Below are 15,482 nucleotides of genomic sequence, written 5' to 3'. Positions count from 1 at the left end.
TGTAGGAGCGAAGACAAAATGAGCAAGATGTATAATTTAATAACCTTCAGAAGCACCAGGGGCATAACTAAAAATGATGGTTAAAGAATACATTGATCTGCTTACATTTTACATACAGTTTCAGTTAGGGGAAGAGCAGTTAACATCAAACTTGTTAAAAATAACTAAAGCTGTACAATTCTATTCTAAAGGTAAGTTGAACATTATGTGCACAGGGTTGTTTAAGTCACAGCACAACTGTTAAGAAACCATACATTGAGGTAATCTATACAGAACAAAACATTTCTATAATCAACCTTATGGCTAGAAACCAGCCTCTTAAAAAAAACTTTTTTCCCCAAAAATAAGTTGAAGCTGATCTGGGGAGAGTTAGAACCGTCGGGGTGCTCCTTTGAAGGGCTTGAATCCGCCAACACTGGACATGGAACTGTTGGTGATCTGCACGATTCTGTTCATTGCAGACGAAGAGTGGCTGGAGAAACAAAAATACATTTCTGCCTAAAACAGTGTTGCATAAATACATTGGTACTTTCATACTTATCACATTTGGATTCATTGGAATTTTGTACATTAGTTTTAGTTTACTGGGGTATTTGGAAATGGCGGTATAGAAAAACCGTGGTGGCTAATACCGTTGAATCTACTTTAAGTAAATACCTGCAATCAGTTAGGAGAAAGAAGCACGTGGTCATTTCACCTGTCACAATTTTTCATTATGAAAGCTTACTGGTAGTCCCCAGTCACGTGGTGTTTGTTTACAAGCACACAACGAGAGACCAGAGCCTTGTGATCTAGTTAGTTATACCTATTAACTGTCTAAAATGTGCTAAATGCTCTGTAGTTGTGCATTTGGTTTGCAAGTTAGCCATCTAGTTAAGTGGTTAGCTTCTTTCAAAATCAAGCTTTGCTTGGTAACAGCAGAGAATCCCCCTCCTGGATCAAGAGCCTTGCTGTCTAATATTTGCTTTGTGGATGCAGCAAACTGTGAAGCATTTTTAGTTACTTGTATAGCTGGGATGTCTGTCCTGCAAATACTTTAGGTCAGAGACTATATAAAATGTTCACAATGTCGTATTTAGTTTGTAATCCTCCATATTTGCAGTAATGCACCAATCAGTTGGTTGTAATTTTAGATAGAGCTAACAATTCCACATGTGTTAACTCCACCTTTCCTTTTCATAATATCATTAACAAATATTTTTTTCCCATAAATGTTTTTTTTAATCAATTAGTATATTTGAGTTCAACCATATGTATTGTAATATTTGTTCCGTCTTTTCTGGTGGATGAAACTGGAATTGCAACCAGCTTTGTAAAGCTTGTTTCAGAAAGGGTGATATTTAGAAAAAAGGTTCCAATTTCAATTAACTGAAAGTGAGAGGTTGTAATCTGGATAAAGGAAAAAGTACAGTCTTAATGCAACGGCAGTGAACACCTTGAGTGTGGGGCCATCATGCTGCCACGGCTGTCTCCCATCCTGCGGCTGTCTGGGAAGCCCCCTCCCTGGGATCCAGCCCCACCATGCCACTCCTTCCTGGGGGCTGGCAGGTCCCGGCCATGCCGCTCCACCACCACCTGGCGGCCAGAGCTGAAATGCTGGGTAGAGAACAGGGGAGATTGTATTTATGAATTCCCTATCTGAAATGTAACTAAAATAGAGGAAATGGAGGGTATTGAATGTGTAGATTTAGCTATGGGGGAATTGTGAGGTGCTGACCTGGTCTGCCATGACCATGGGTCTTCCTCCATCCCGGCCACTGAAGTTGGATCTTCCTCGGCTGGCTGAGGAGCCTCCTCTGAGAGCAGGCCCCTGGCCATCTCTGCCCGAACGCTCTGGCCGCATACCTCCGGTACGCACAGCTCCACTACATAACCACAGAGACAGGATTATTACAACAAAAGGCCATTGTCTACAAACTTAAACAAGCACACTAGGCATCCATCCATTCTGACCGTATGTCCCCCTTAGGTGCACTCATGCCGCCGTCATTCTTCCATCCTGTATGCCCAGTATGAGTAGCATGACCAGCGTGCCCGGTGCCTCTGGGTGAGCGGCCGGTATGAGACATGCCAGGTATGGGTGCTCTGCCCCCTGCTGGCCGTTCCGGCATGGGCGCGGCCCGGCGCTCCGGCATGGGCGCGGCCCGGCGCTCCGGCATGGGCGCGGCCCGGCGCTCCGGCATGGGCGCGGCCCGGCGCTCCGGCATGGGCGCGGCCCGGCGCTCGTCCCTGTCTCGGATCTCTCTGCGGTCTGTGTCTCGGATCTCTCTGCGGTCTGTGTCTCGGATGTCTGCGCGTGGAGTTGGAGGAGGCTCGGCCCTGCGGACAGTCTCAAAGTTCTTGGGGTAGCGCTCAAACCCAGAGGTGTCCCTGCGAGCAGCGGGGCGGGACTTCTTGGCCTCAGGCTCACTGTTGAAGCGGTTACGTCTGAAAACACCCCACACCCAAAATGGATTGTCAGATTCTGTCAAGAGCTGACTGTTACTGGAGGGGGATAGACATGCTAAACTGCTATGTGGGCTGTGTGTAGCTTGCTCTTTGCCAGTTTAGGTTCAGGTTGCTTTATTTGCAAAAAGCACTATATAAATAAGAGGGCTTATCAAAGAGGGCCTACCTCTCAATGGTGTTGGGCTCCACGGCTGCAGCCTCGGGGAAGCCTCTGCCTCTCTCTCGGGGGCTGAACTCAGTAAAGCGGTTCTGCTGGCGGTTGTAGTCCGAGCCCTGGTTGAGACGGCCCTCAGACTCTGGCTGGATCTTCTTGTTGCCATTCCAATAGGGATCATCCCTCCTGCTGAAACATTCAATGGAGAATGTTTTAACTGGGCAACAAGTAAACTGGTGTGGAATACCACTTTTTGAGCTTGGTCAGATATGATACAAATGTATCTTTCACTTGATGGTCAAATTGACATCTGCTGGTCATGTCTGAGACCAAGCATCCCTGTCTGCCGTGGGATGCAGACAGACCAGGATAGTATGCGAGACAAGTCTGTGTGCAGGGGACGACGACAAAGCAGTACTGCACAATCTGCTCTGTAACCTATCCTGCAACTTCTTGGACATAATGGTGGAAGCTGGTTGTCCACAATCATAGCCTCAACTACACAGAACAAACCCCAGACAAACATCCCATCCCCAACTACAGTGTGGCCTTGTGTACCTGTGGTCCACATCGCGGCCTCTCTTCAGGTTGTTTCTCTTCTCCTGCTCGTAGCGGAGCTGCTCCTGCTGCCTCCTCAGCTCCTCCCGCTCACGAGCCATACGCTCCGCCTCTTTACGCCGCTCCTGCATTACAGAGATATAACGTCAGCATTACATCATCAATCCACTAAATGGTTTGCTCACAATTAGCTGCTCAAAAATGCTCCTAGGAGCCTTTGAAAGAGCACCAGAATGAACAATGAGTAAACAACTCACCTTCCTCCTGTCATTTTTACAACAATCAACTAAGGTACAGCCTAGTCGACTAAATATCCTTAATGATTTGAGTCCAAGCACCTGCTCTATGCGGATCCTTTCCCTCTCCAGCCTTTCCCTCTCCATGCGCTCCCTCTCCAGTTTCTGCCTCTCCACCTCAAGCCTCTGGCGTTCCCGGAGCAGGTTCTCTCTCTCCTCCCGCTCCCTAATCAGACTGATACGCTCACGCTCTCGGCGTTCCCGCTCCGCTATCTCACGCCGCCTGACGGGACAGGAAGTCACAGAAACATTAGTACCCAGGATCCTTACGGTACTACAGAGTAAAACAATTACAGTAGGAGTTTGTGTTTCAGGCTGACCTGCGCAGCTCCACAGCCCTGCGGACGCGCTCCAGCCGGACCATACGCTCGCGCAACCTCTGCTCTTTCATCTTCTCAAAGGGGAGGATGTCTTTGCTTCCTCCCTTGTTGGAGAAAACTCTAACTCTATTCATCTCCATCTAGGAAAGACAAGCATGTAGAGGTGAATTATGAAAAAGAAAGTTCCATGATCAAACTGTCAAATAGAAAAAAACTGCGACAAACCTCATCGGGAGGCATGAAATATCTGGGTCTCCGCTGCATCATGTTGTTGTTGGTGGTGAAACCCGGCTTGTCAAATCTCCCCCTCCTGAACGGTGGTCTCACTTTGTTGAGGTCTCCTTTGGCATGATCAATCACCACCATCTTGCCAGGGCTCTTGGTCCCTACACAATACAGGGATACATTTTTACTACTCTACTCATCAACACAATACATAAAAAGGAACCTGAGATAGGGAGCATACATACTTCCACCATGCTTTTTATCATCTTTCTTGGAGGCATCTGGGCCTGAGCTGGATGTTGTGCTTTTAGACTCCTGCTTCTTGGATGAATCCTTGCCGTCTTTGTCTGATGGCTTGTCGGACTTCTTCTCCTCTTTTTTGGAGGATGGCTGGGTTCTTTAGGAGGGAAAAAGAGCAGACACAGAAATGAATATTTATTTCAAATTTCCCCATTCTGAAAAAGACAGATTGTGTTTCTTCCTCACTTACTTGCTAGTGCTAGTCTTGCTTGTTGACGCACTACGTTTGTCACTCGATTTGATTGAGCTGGTTTTGTCATCTGATTCCTTCTTCGAAGGTTCTTTCTTGAAGGGATCACTTTTAACCTGAAAAGACAACAAATACTCCGTCACAGTATTTAAAGGCTCCGTCACAATTCTGAAGCAATGTAATTTCAATTAATTGAAGAACAAAGGACCATGAACCTTTTTTCTCCCTACAACGAAAATGACAGAGCGCATGTTGGCTCAATGGCTCAGAAGAGAATGTCAGCCAATGTTGTTCTGCAGAAAACTCTCAAAATGGCATCTTAAAACCTTCAGAACTCTTGACGTTTCTATGACGTCACAAAAGATAGAAGTCAGAGAAAAGATTCTGAACTCTAAAATTGTAATCGTTCTCTGAACATTCTAGCTGAACAATGTGCAAAACAACTGTTTGTCAGCTTACCCTTTCAACAGATATCTGCTGGCCGTGGAGTTCTGTGCGGTCCAGGTGGGAGATGCACCTTCCCACCTCTGCACTGGAAGACATTGTCACCAAGCCATAACATTTGGCTCCAGGACTGCGAGCATTAGTAACCACTTTGGCACTAAAAACCTGCGGAGACAGGAATTTGTTTAGTGGCGGAGCAACTACATGCTGCTTGTAGAGGGTTGGATTAAATGCGTTAGGACACATTTCAGTTGAATGCATTCAGTTGTTCAACTGACTTGGTATCCCCCTTTCCCTTAGTAAACCAGTAAATTGTTTCCATTAAGTCAAAACAAAACCATGACAACCATACAGTAAGAAACAACAAACCCCAGTACTCCACCACAAGAAACCGTTTATGGATGTTTTAAGCTCTAGGCTTACCTTCCCATATTTGCCAAAGAGGTTTTTCAAATCAGCTGCTTTGGTGTTGGAGGACAGGCCGCTCACCCATATGTTTCGAGTGGAGCTGCTTGCACTACTACTGCTGATACTTCCTGAAATAGGGTTGTTTAAAAACATACATGCACTGTAGAGGCTTTTACATGTAAAATGTCTACACATTGTACAAACTAATCTATAAGAGCCTAATGTTACTTACCGGTAAGAATTAAATGTTAAAATGCAGGTGCTTTTGACAAAATGAAATAAATTTGACACCTTTAAAATGCCAAAGAAATGTACTTTTTAGATATGTGAAGAAAACTGGGTAATACGGTACATTACACCAGTGGTACTAAAATTCACAGATCAATTGTTTGTTCTGACGCTAGAGAAAATAATGCCATTTTGGCTGTCCAGTCAATACTGCACATTGATTACATGCACTACATAAAGGCCTATGCTTGACCATCGTCTGATCATTAGTAGTGACATCTTGAGAAATGCATCTGTAAAATGCTTACCTTTGTCATCTTTTGTGGCCTTTCCATCTCTGTCCTTTGAAGAACTACAAAGCAGATTTCACAACAAATAAAAAGAAGCAAGAGATGAGTGCCAATATATGAAAGCCCCTGCGGAATATGACGTACACCAGGGCAAACAACTTTTTTTGTCAAAAAAAGAAAAACACTTTATTTTTCTGTATGTATTTTTTAAAATCCCCACGGGCAAGGCTTGCATTTGGACAAAACTCCCATAATGGCCTTTTTCATTGCTTTTCCACGGGTGATATGGGTCGTTCTCAGCCAATTTACTCCCTGGACCAAAATCTTCAGTATTGCGTTCGACTTCACAGCGAATCATTTCATATGTTTCTGACAAACTGACATCACAGGGACTACTGCCCCTTTAAAAAAGCCCTACGTGGGAACTGGAAAAGGCAAACGTGCTGGAAAGGTGAAAGTAACATCTGTTTTCAGCTCCTGGTTAATGACACAAATTACCCAACTTCAGAAAAACAACCAAATGAAAGTAACAAATGGGAGGCTCATTAGGTACATCAATGAACATTTCTCATTAGGAAAAAAAGTTACAAAAATCTTGAGGCTACCCACAATGCTGCGTTCACAGTGAGCTGGAACTTGGTAGTAGTATCTTAAAGAACTGACATAGCTAGAAAGACAAACCTCTTTCCTTGACCTGATGCCCCAGTAGACGAGGGGCCTTTCTTCCCAGAATCCTTGTCTTTGTCACCCATTTCAGTTTTCTTCGAGGCCTCTCTGCTTTCCTTCTTAGAGGAGTCAACCTTCGTCCCGTCATCCTTCTTACCATCTTTATGGCCTTCCACTTCCATCTTCATGGCATCCTTGGGGCTCGTCTCAGCAGAGGCCTCTGGCTCATCACAGCCCTTGTCTGCCTCGGAATCTGGAAGTTTCACATGTTTACCTGTTTCCAGGAGGTCATCACCATCAACATCCAGCGTGATTGCATCTTCATTCTGGAGTGTGACGGATATGTTATCGTCCTCGTCTTCTTTAGCGGAGACGGCAACTTCAGTTTCGATCTCCTCCACTTGTTCAGCCTCCGCCTCGGCTTCTGCCTCAACGTCCTCACTGGGTGGAGGTTTAGAATTTTCGCGAGTACCATCATCTGTATCAGTTACATCTGAGGGATTTAATAAGGATAAAACATGGCAAAAAAACAATGTTTAACATTGACATGTCTGTTACTTGACCTAGAAAGTAGAATAGAAAGCAAGTTTAGTATTAGTGGTCATCGAAGGGTAGAAGACCACAGGAACACACAAAACATACATTCCTCATTGAAAAATGGTGGTGCGGTTCAATAATCTTCATGTCATTTTCACCACCAATACTTCTTTTGCGATCCTTACAGTTATGAGTACTGTACAGTGAAGTTACTCTTCAATGCTCCTGTCATTAGGAGCTCCATTCCAGTTCTTCAGTTTGAAGAGAGAGCATTTGTTCAAATGAAAAGAAAATAGCATCTGTCCAACTTCTTCCGTAACCCCCAAAAAATCTGTGCCCAAAGCCATGGAGGTCAAATTCAGTCTCATTTGATGACCGTTCTACTGCCGAGGGCTCTCCCATCAGTCTTTATGGTCATCTCCCATCAGTCTTTATGGTCATCTCCCATCAGTCTTTATGGTCATCTCCCATCAGTCTTTATGGTCATCTCCCATCAGTCTTTATGGTCATCTCCCATGTCTTCTTTCCCTCATAAAAGTCTGTCTTATTAAGTGACTTGGGATGGTTGACAAAAAAATAGATATCATCTTTAATTGTCCTTGTGACTGTAGTGACAGGCTCAAGTCCTTAGCAAATGTGTCCTCAAGACTGTACATCATGTCCTGGTTGGTCTTGAGCATTCTTAACGATGATTTCTTCTCTCCGTCTGAGACATCTGTACTGCAGTTGGGTGCTACAGGAGGATGGGCCCCGATGGGCAGGAGTCCCCCATGGTATCGTCAGCGCACACTGGATCTCCCTCTAACTCAGCTTGACTTCTTCCGGCATACCTTTCCCTCACCTTGAAGAAGCCTGTTGATTCCTGAGCTTTTTATTTTGAGGGAATGTGCCATGCAGTCTGTATGGTTGTTGGAGCCCCATTGCATCTCAGGCCTGGAAGAGTAGGTAACATCCCACCCTCAAAAAAAGTAATATGACAAAAATAAGCAAGTCCTCCACAAACAGGATGTCCCTTCTATGTTGTATTCATGAACAGTGAGTCCTGAATAGCTGGCTTGCTGAGTATCCAGCCAGCAGACAAAAGAAATGGGAGGCATAAAGGAGAAAGGGGGCATAGCAGATTCTTACCTTCACGCAAAGGGGGCTACCTACAACCCCCCCCCCCCCAAAAAAAGTAATCAATTCAATAGGGTGTGAGCACAAACATACCTTCTTCAATGTCATCCTCATCTCCCTCCTGAAAAAGAGACCAATGTGAAAGGTAAATAAACATATAAAGACAGTTTCAGTCTACTGCCTTACTAAAACCGGGTTAACCAATCTGAATACCAGCATTTACATTTTTTTTATTAACTGATCTGGGTATGGTAACCCAATGATCTCTAGTCTACTGTGAGAGTGGGGTAAACAAACATACCACAAACGTAAACATATTCATGTGACACTAACCTTGGAAAAATATTTGTTTTCCTTGGTAGGAGATTCATCTTCCTTGGAGAAGGAGAAGTATTCATCTTCCTTGGAGAAGGGTTCCTCTTCCTTGGAGAAGGGTTCCTCTTCCTTGGAGAAGGGTTCCTCTTCCATTGGATTGTCAGTGTCAGAGTCCACTTTCTTTCCTAAAGAAGTAATGGAGTAATATCATCCAAAATGAAAACAGAAATATTGAACAGTAATTGAAATATTAGGAATGTCAAATTACCTTTAGCTTTTGCACTTTTTTTATTAGGCGTGTCTGCTGGGAGTGGAATTTCAATTGTCTCTGCATCTCCACCTTCCTCCCCAATGGCCTGAGAAAGTTTTTTTTTTTTTATAAATAAAACACTATTGTAATTACTAGTCATTTATCTGATATTAATTTAGCTGCATGTCCCACCCTTATATTTAGCCTCACAATGAAGTGTTTTACCATTTTCTTTTCAGGACAACAAGTAGAACACAAAACAATTGCATTCATGAGTTTTATTGACAGATCTCTAAAAAATTTGGTCCGCTAAAGCATAAACCTGATAAAAATGTATTTATATGAATGCTGCAAGTACAGAAATTGTTTGCTCGCTGTGATATTAATATCCAACTAGTCAGTGACAACTGGAGTTTGTGACAACAACTATGTGAGCTTATTACAGTATTATAGACACCATGGAACAAGCTGCAAACTGGACAGTTTTATCTCAATCTCTTCATTCAAAGACTCAATCATGGACACTCTTACTGACAGTTGTGGCTGCTTTGTGTGATGTATTGTTGTCCCTACCTTCTTGACCTTTGTGCTGTTGACTGCGCCCAAGAATGTTTGTACCATGTTTTGTGCTGCTACCACGTTGTGTTGCTACCATGTTGTTACCATGCTGTGTTCAGGTGTTGCTGCCTTGCTATGTTGTTGTCTTAGGTCTCTCTTTATGTAGTGTTGTCTCTCTTGTTGTGTTTTGTCCTATATTTATATTGTATTTATGTATTTTTTAATCCCAGGCTCCGTCACCGCAGGAGGCCTTTTGGTAGGCAGTTATTGTAAATAGGAATTCGTTCTTAACTGACTTGCCTAGTTAAATAAAGGTTAAATAAAAAATGTCACTATGCTGTTCTTGGTAGAAGTAACCCTTAGCCTTCCAACAACTCTTATGTAGCTTGTGAGCGTAATAGAGCAAAACATGAGTCTCTCACCTTTTTATAGATAATAGTTTGTAGCGCAAACCATTCGGACTACAGACATTTTAGTAAAAAGACCCAGCCCTGGGCCCCTTCGGGATCCGCCCTTGTCTCAAACACCACTCTAGCTCTGCCACTCTTAAATCACACAGAAGTATGTAGTTCAAACACACTAACGTTACATTTAAAACGCACACCGGCGATCCTCATTGGGTTAAAAAAACGTTTGTTAGTCACCAAATATGAGTTTTAATTTACAACTATCGTCATTTACTGCAGTCACGGCCAGGATGTACGTCCAAAAACGGTCTAAATAAAAATGTACAAGCAACTGAAGAAAAAAATGCCTATTCCGCGCCGCCAATGTAAATCACTCACATCCCAAGGATCCCTGATAGCACTACCTTACTGCCATGGACAAGTCTGAAGTCTACAACAGCTCAATACATTGCAGTTGCCGAAGAGGCATTGTTTATTCCTACATACCGGGTTGTCACTAGTTACCACAAAGTCATAAGCCCAGCCTATTTCTACAATTTAACTTAAAATCTCAATTTTAAACCTAGCAGCTAACCCTAACCACACTGCTAACCTTACGCCTAACCCCACATTAGTGGTGAACGGTGCAGTTTAAGGTGATGGAGGGCAATTATTTATTTTTTTATGATTTTTTTTATGAGCATGGCTTTATTTCTATTACAGCATATTTGATGACTGTCATTCATATTCCATTCACCCAGCTCAATGTAACATTGATAGGTTTAGGCTACTACATACTACTTGAATATCCCCTAAACTTTAATATCCCCTATAGTAAATATTATCTTAACTCTTATTTTTATTAAATAAGGTATTGTAAGTAAGCATTTCACGGTAAGGTCTACATTGGTTTTATTCTGCGCCTGTGAAATTCTGCGCCTTTTATTTGAATTATAGACGTTAGTTAACTCTGATCAAGGTATTTCGCTAAATTAGTTAGTTAGTTATCGTGTGGATGTACTGTAGGCCTAAAGCAACCTAGTTTTCTAAAGGAGACAAGTAACTTGCTAGGTAGCTGTGCACATGCTGAATGCGATAGATGTCATGGCCAGTTAACATCAGTTAGCAGCGCCCCCACACCGACTGCATTGATGCAGGACATCAATGGGCTACCTTGTCAACCTGACGCTGCAAAGCCAGGCCGCGAGCACGCAGTACTGCAGTTGAAAAACAAGTCAGCATTCAACGGTAACGTTTGCTAACAGGCTAAACATCTTAGTTGGGAACTACGAAAAAAGCAAGCTGTACATAGATACATATTCATCCCATAACAAGTTGGATAGCAAACCAGTAGCTAAACTATCTAGCTGGCAGCAGTTGAGGACGGACTCAATCAAATTCGTACAACTGTTTGGTAGCTAACATTAGCTAGCGGCATTTAGCTTTGCCATGTACAAATAAATTGAGCTCGTTACCTGTTTCAGCCTGGCAATTAGAACATTCTTCACACCTGTGATATCTAAATTCCTTCGCTTGAGTTCAGATTTGAGATCTATAACTCGTAAATCTGTTATTTTCTTTGACTCCGTTGAAATGGCACCCGACGCCATTTTACCTCGCTGGATGTGTTGTAAAATTGCGTGTGCAGAAGAGAAGCACGCAATGCCCCCAATGTTATTCTTCTTAAAGTGTGTATTGGCGGATCGCAACCAACTCAAATATGCATACACTGCCAACTACTGTACTGGAGTGGGACGCTGGTCACGGCGTCCTTATTCGTCTATCTTCTTCTATGATATCATGGCGGTCCGCAAACAAACGTATAAAGCGCATGCCGCCACCTTATTAACACAGATAGTAGAACATCTTTGTTATTAATCTATTTCTCTTATCAAGCCCTTTGTTTCCACCTACTGTTCTGGAGTGTAAATTCATAACACTGTGTGACACAAAAGGGAAGAAAAATCACTATACCAACTAACCCTACATCCATTAAAACCTCACCCTTATTCCACAATGTGGCCTTATCTGATCCTACACCAGGCTGGCAGCCTGGGAGGACTGGACACTATCGTTCAATACACCTTGTAACTCCTCTGCAACAAAATCTTGTACACCCAAGTACTTCAATGCAGCTGCCACCCCAACATCTATTTTCTGTGATTTACATTCCATTTCTGCGGTACAGTTGACAACCATGGCTATGAATGCTAAGAACCCAACCTTACTGAAACCTATGTTATTCCTATCAATTCAATTCAAAAAGGCTTTATTGGCATGGATAACATGTATTTCCATTGCCAAAGCAAGTAAAATAAACAAAAGTGAGAAGACACATAACAACAAAAACGATTTGAATTTTACAGTAAATATTGCATTCAAAAAGATAAAGACATTTCGCAGTGGAGGCTGCTGAGGGGAGGACAGCTCATAATAATGGCTGGAACAGAGCAAATAGAATGGCATCAAACCATGTGTTTGATGTATTTAATGGCATTCCACTGATTCCGCTCCAGTCATTACCACGAGCCCATCCTCCCTAATTAAGGTGCCACCAACCTCCTGTGATTTCAAGTGTTAGTATATATTATCAGCCATGCACAGTGTTTTAGTAATGTGCAAATAGTTATAGTACGAATAGTAGGTAAAGATAAACATAAATATTGATTGTATTTAAAACAATTGTATGTGCAATTGTATGTGCTCCACATGGTTACTCTTTTCTCATGGCAACAGGCCACAAATCTTGCTGCTATGATTGCACACTGCAGTATTTCGCCCAACAGATATGGGAGTTTATCAATGTTTGGTTTGTTTTCAAATTCTTTGTGGATCTGTGTGATCTGTGGGAAATATGTATATCTATACATTTGGCAGGAGGTTAGGATGTGCCACTCAGTTTCCACCTCATTTTGTGAGTTGTGGGTTCATTGTCTGTCTTCTCTCTCCCCTCTGCAATAGAGGCTGCTGAGGGGACAACGGCTCATAATAATGGCCGGAACAGAGCAAATGGAATGGCATTAAAAAAATTGGAAACCATATGTTTGATGTATTTGATACCATTTCACTGATTCCACTCCAGTCATTACCATGAGCCCGTTCTCCCCAATTAAGGTGCCACCAACCTCCTGCACTCGAGAGCCAGGTCTGCCTATGGCTGCCTCTCTCAATAGCAAGTCTATGATCACTGAGTCTTTACATAGTCAAGGATTTTCTTAATTTTGGGTCAGTCACAGTTGTCAGGTATTTTCTGTTTAGGACATTCCAATTTGCTCAGTTTTTTAGTAATTATTTCCAGTGGGTCAAATAGTTATCTTTTTGCTTTCTCATAATTTGATTGGGTCTAATTGTGTTGCTGTCCTGGGGCTCTGTGTGGTCTGTTTGTGTTGGAACAGAACCCCAGAAACAGCTGGCTGAGGGGACTCTTCTTTAGGTTAATCTCTCTGTAGGCGAGGGCTTTGTGGTGGAATGTGTGGGCATTGCTTCCTTTTAGGTGGTTGTAGATTTTAACAGCTCTTTTCTGAATTTTGACAACTAGCGGGTATAGTCCTAATTCTGATGTGGTTTTCTGGGTCTCTGTGCTTTTGGTTGAATATGTTTCTCAATTTCTTTCTCAGGGTTTTGCATTCTTCATCAAACCATTTGTCATTGTTGTTCATTTTGTTAGGTTGTCTGCTTGACACTTTTAGACTTGATAGAGAAGCTGAAAGGTCAAATATACAGTTTAGGCTTTTTACTACCAAGTTTATAGCTTCACTATTGCAGTGAAATGTTTTGTCCAGGAAGTTGTCTAAATGGGATTAGATGTGTTGTTGCCCAACAGTTTTTTGGTAGGTTTCACTACTTTCCTTCCATCTATAGGGTTTCTTAATAGTATGCAGTTTGGTTGGCTTTGATGCCTCATGATAGTATTACTTTGTTAAAGTAGGCTGTGATGTTGATGTGATCTGATAGGGGTGTCATTGGTGTGACTGTGAACGCTCTGAGAGACTCTAGGTTGAGGTTTGTGATAAATCAATCTAATGTACTACAGCCAAGGGATGAGCTGTAGGTGTACCTACCATAGGAGTCCTCTCGAAGCCTACCATTGACAATGTACAGACCCAGCGTGGAACAGAGCTGCAAGACTTGTGACCCATTTTTGTTGGTTGTTTTGTCATAGTTGTGTCTAGGGGGGGCATATTTGGGAGGGAATGCTGTCACCTCCAGGTAGGTGTGGATTACAGGCAACATTCGCACTGAGCTAAAGGGTAGAGCTGCCGCTTTCAAGGTGCGGGACTCTAACTCGGAAGCTTACAAGAAATCCTGCTATGCCCTGCGACGAACCATCACACAGGCAAAGCGTCAATACAGGGCTAAGATTGAATCATACTACACCGACTCCGACGCTCGTCTTATGTGGCAGGGCTTACAAACTATTACAGACTACAAAGGGAAGCACAGCCGCGAGCTGCCCAGTGACACGAGCCTACCAGACGAGCTAAATCACTTCTATGCTCGCTTCGATGCAAGCAACACTGAGGCATGCATGAGAGCATCAGCTGTTCCGGACGACTGTGTGATCACGCTCTCCATAGCCGACGTGAGTAAGACCTTTAAACAGGTCAACATACAGGCTGCGGAGCCAGACGAATTACCAGGACGTGTGCTCCGGGCATGTGCTGACCAACTGGCAGGTGTCTTCACTGACATTTTCAACATGTCCCTGATTGAGTCTGTAATACCAACATGTTTCAAGCAGACCACCATAGTCCCTGTGCCCAAGAACACAAAGGCAACCTGCCTAAATGACTACAGACCTGTAGCACTCATGTCCGTAGCCATGAAGTGCCTTGAAAGGTTGTTAATGGCTCACATCAACACCATTATCCCAGAAACCCTAGACCCACTCCAATTTGCATACTGCCCAAACAGATCCACAGATGATGCAATCTCTATTGCACTCCACACTGCCCTTTCCCCCCTGGACAAAAGGAACACTTATGTGAGAATGCTATTCATTAACTACAGCTCAGCGTTCAACACCATAGTACCCTCAAAGCTCACCACTAAGCTAAGGATCCTGGGAATAAACACCTCCCTCTGCAACTGGATCCTGGACTTCCTGACGGGCTGCCCCCAGGTGGTGAGGGTAGGTAGCAACACATCTGCCACGCTGATCCTCAACACTGGAGCTCCCCAGGGGTGCGTGCTCAGTCCCCTCCTGTACTCCCTGTTCACCCACGACTGCATGGCCAGGCATGACTCCAACACCATCATTTAGTTTGCAGAAGGCACAACAGTGGTAGGCCTGATCACCGACAACGACGAGACAACCTATAGGTCAGAGACCTGGCCGGGTGGTGCCAGAATAACAACCTATCCCTCAACGTAACCAAGACTAAGGAGATGATTGTGGACTGCAGGAAAAGGAGGACCGAGCACGCCCCCATTCTCATCGACGGGGCTGCAGTGGAGCAGGTTGAGAGCTTCAAGTTCCTTGGTGTCCACATCATCAACAACAAACTAGAATGGTCCAAACACACCAAGACAGTCGTGAAGAGGGCACGACAAAGCCTATTCCCCCTCAGGAAACAAAAAAGATTTGGTATGGGTCCTGAGATCCCCAAAAGGTTCTACAGCTGCAACATCGAGAACATCCTGACTGGTTGCATCACTGCCTGGTACGGCAATTGCTCGGCCTCTGACCGCAAGGCACTACAGAGGGTAGTGCGTACGGCCCAGCACATCACTGGGGCTAAGCTGCCTGCCATCCAGGACCTCTACACCAGACGGTGTCAGAGGAAGGCCCTA

General features: G+C 43.8%; 1 protein-coding gene across 3 annotated transcripts; it reads right to left on the bottom strand.

Annotated features, from left to right (window-relative positions):
* Positions 1 to 19: 19 nt before the first annotated feature.
* LOC120024880 (SAFB-like transcription modulator) lies at positions 20 to 11,332 on the bottom strand. Of its 3 annotated transcripts, none has more exons than XM_038969221.1 (19): positions 11,165 to 11,332; positions 8,764 to 8,851; positions 8,514 to 8,680; positions 8,274 to 8,301; positions 6,543 to 7,020; positions 5,880 to 5,923; positions 5,359 to 5,471; positions 4,951 to 5,100; positions 4,492 to 4,607; positions 4,247 to 4,398; positions 4,002 to 4,162; positions 3,777 to 3,916; positions 3,499 to 3,679; positions 3,161 to 3,285; positions 2,615 to 2,788; positions 1,954 to 2,427; positions 1,718 to 1,865; positions 1,436 to 1,596; positions 20 to 472 (listed from the first exon to the last, which is right to left on the bottom strand). In XM_038969221.1, exons 1-19 carry the CDS (start codon positions 11,297 to 11,299, stop codon positions 370 to 372), a joined length of 3,138 nt encoding a protein of 1,045 aa, XP_038825149.1. In that variant the 5' UTR covers positions 11,300 to 11,332; the 3' UTR covers positions 20 to 369. The 3 variants fall into 3 exon arrangements, with proteins under 3 accessions (XP_038825149.1, XP_038825148.1, XP_038825150.1); XM_038969220.1 differs by having other exon boundaries at positions 2,615 to 2,791; positions 11,165 to 11,331; XM_038969222.1 differs by lacking the exon at positions 8,764 to 8,851 and having other exon boundaries at positions 2,615 to 2,791; positions 11,165 to 11,277.
* Positions 11,333 to 15,482: the final 4,150 nt, after the last annotated feature.

This window comes from Salvelinus namaycush, chromosome 30 (genome assembly GCF_016432855.1).
Source record: "Salvelinus namaycush isolate Seneca chromosome 30, SaNama_1.0, whole genome shotgun sequence".
NCBI classification, from domain to species: Eukaryota; Metazoa; Chordata; class Actinopteri; order Salmoniformes; family Salmonidae; genus Salvelinus; species Salvelinus namaycush.
This window is presented reverse-complemented; position numbering and strand designations above follow the sequence as displayed.

Coding starts and splice junctions, on each gene's coding strand:
- LOC120024880 (XM_038969220.1), bottom strand. CDS start 11,299: ATGGCGTCGGGTGCCATTTCAACGGAGTCAAAGAAAATAACAGATTTA. Junction 5,101..5,358: donor TCTTTGGCAAATATGGGAAG/GTAAGCCTAGAG, acceptor CTGTCTCCGCAG/GTTTTTAGTGCCAAAGTGGT. Junction 1,597..1,717: donor CCATGGTCATGGCAGACCAG/GTCAGCACCTCA, acceptor TTCTCTACCCAG/CATTTCAGCTCTGGCCGCCA.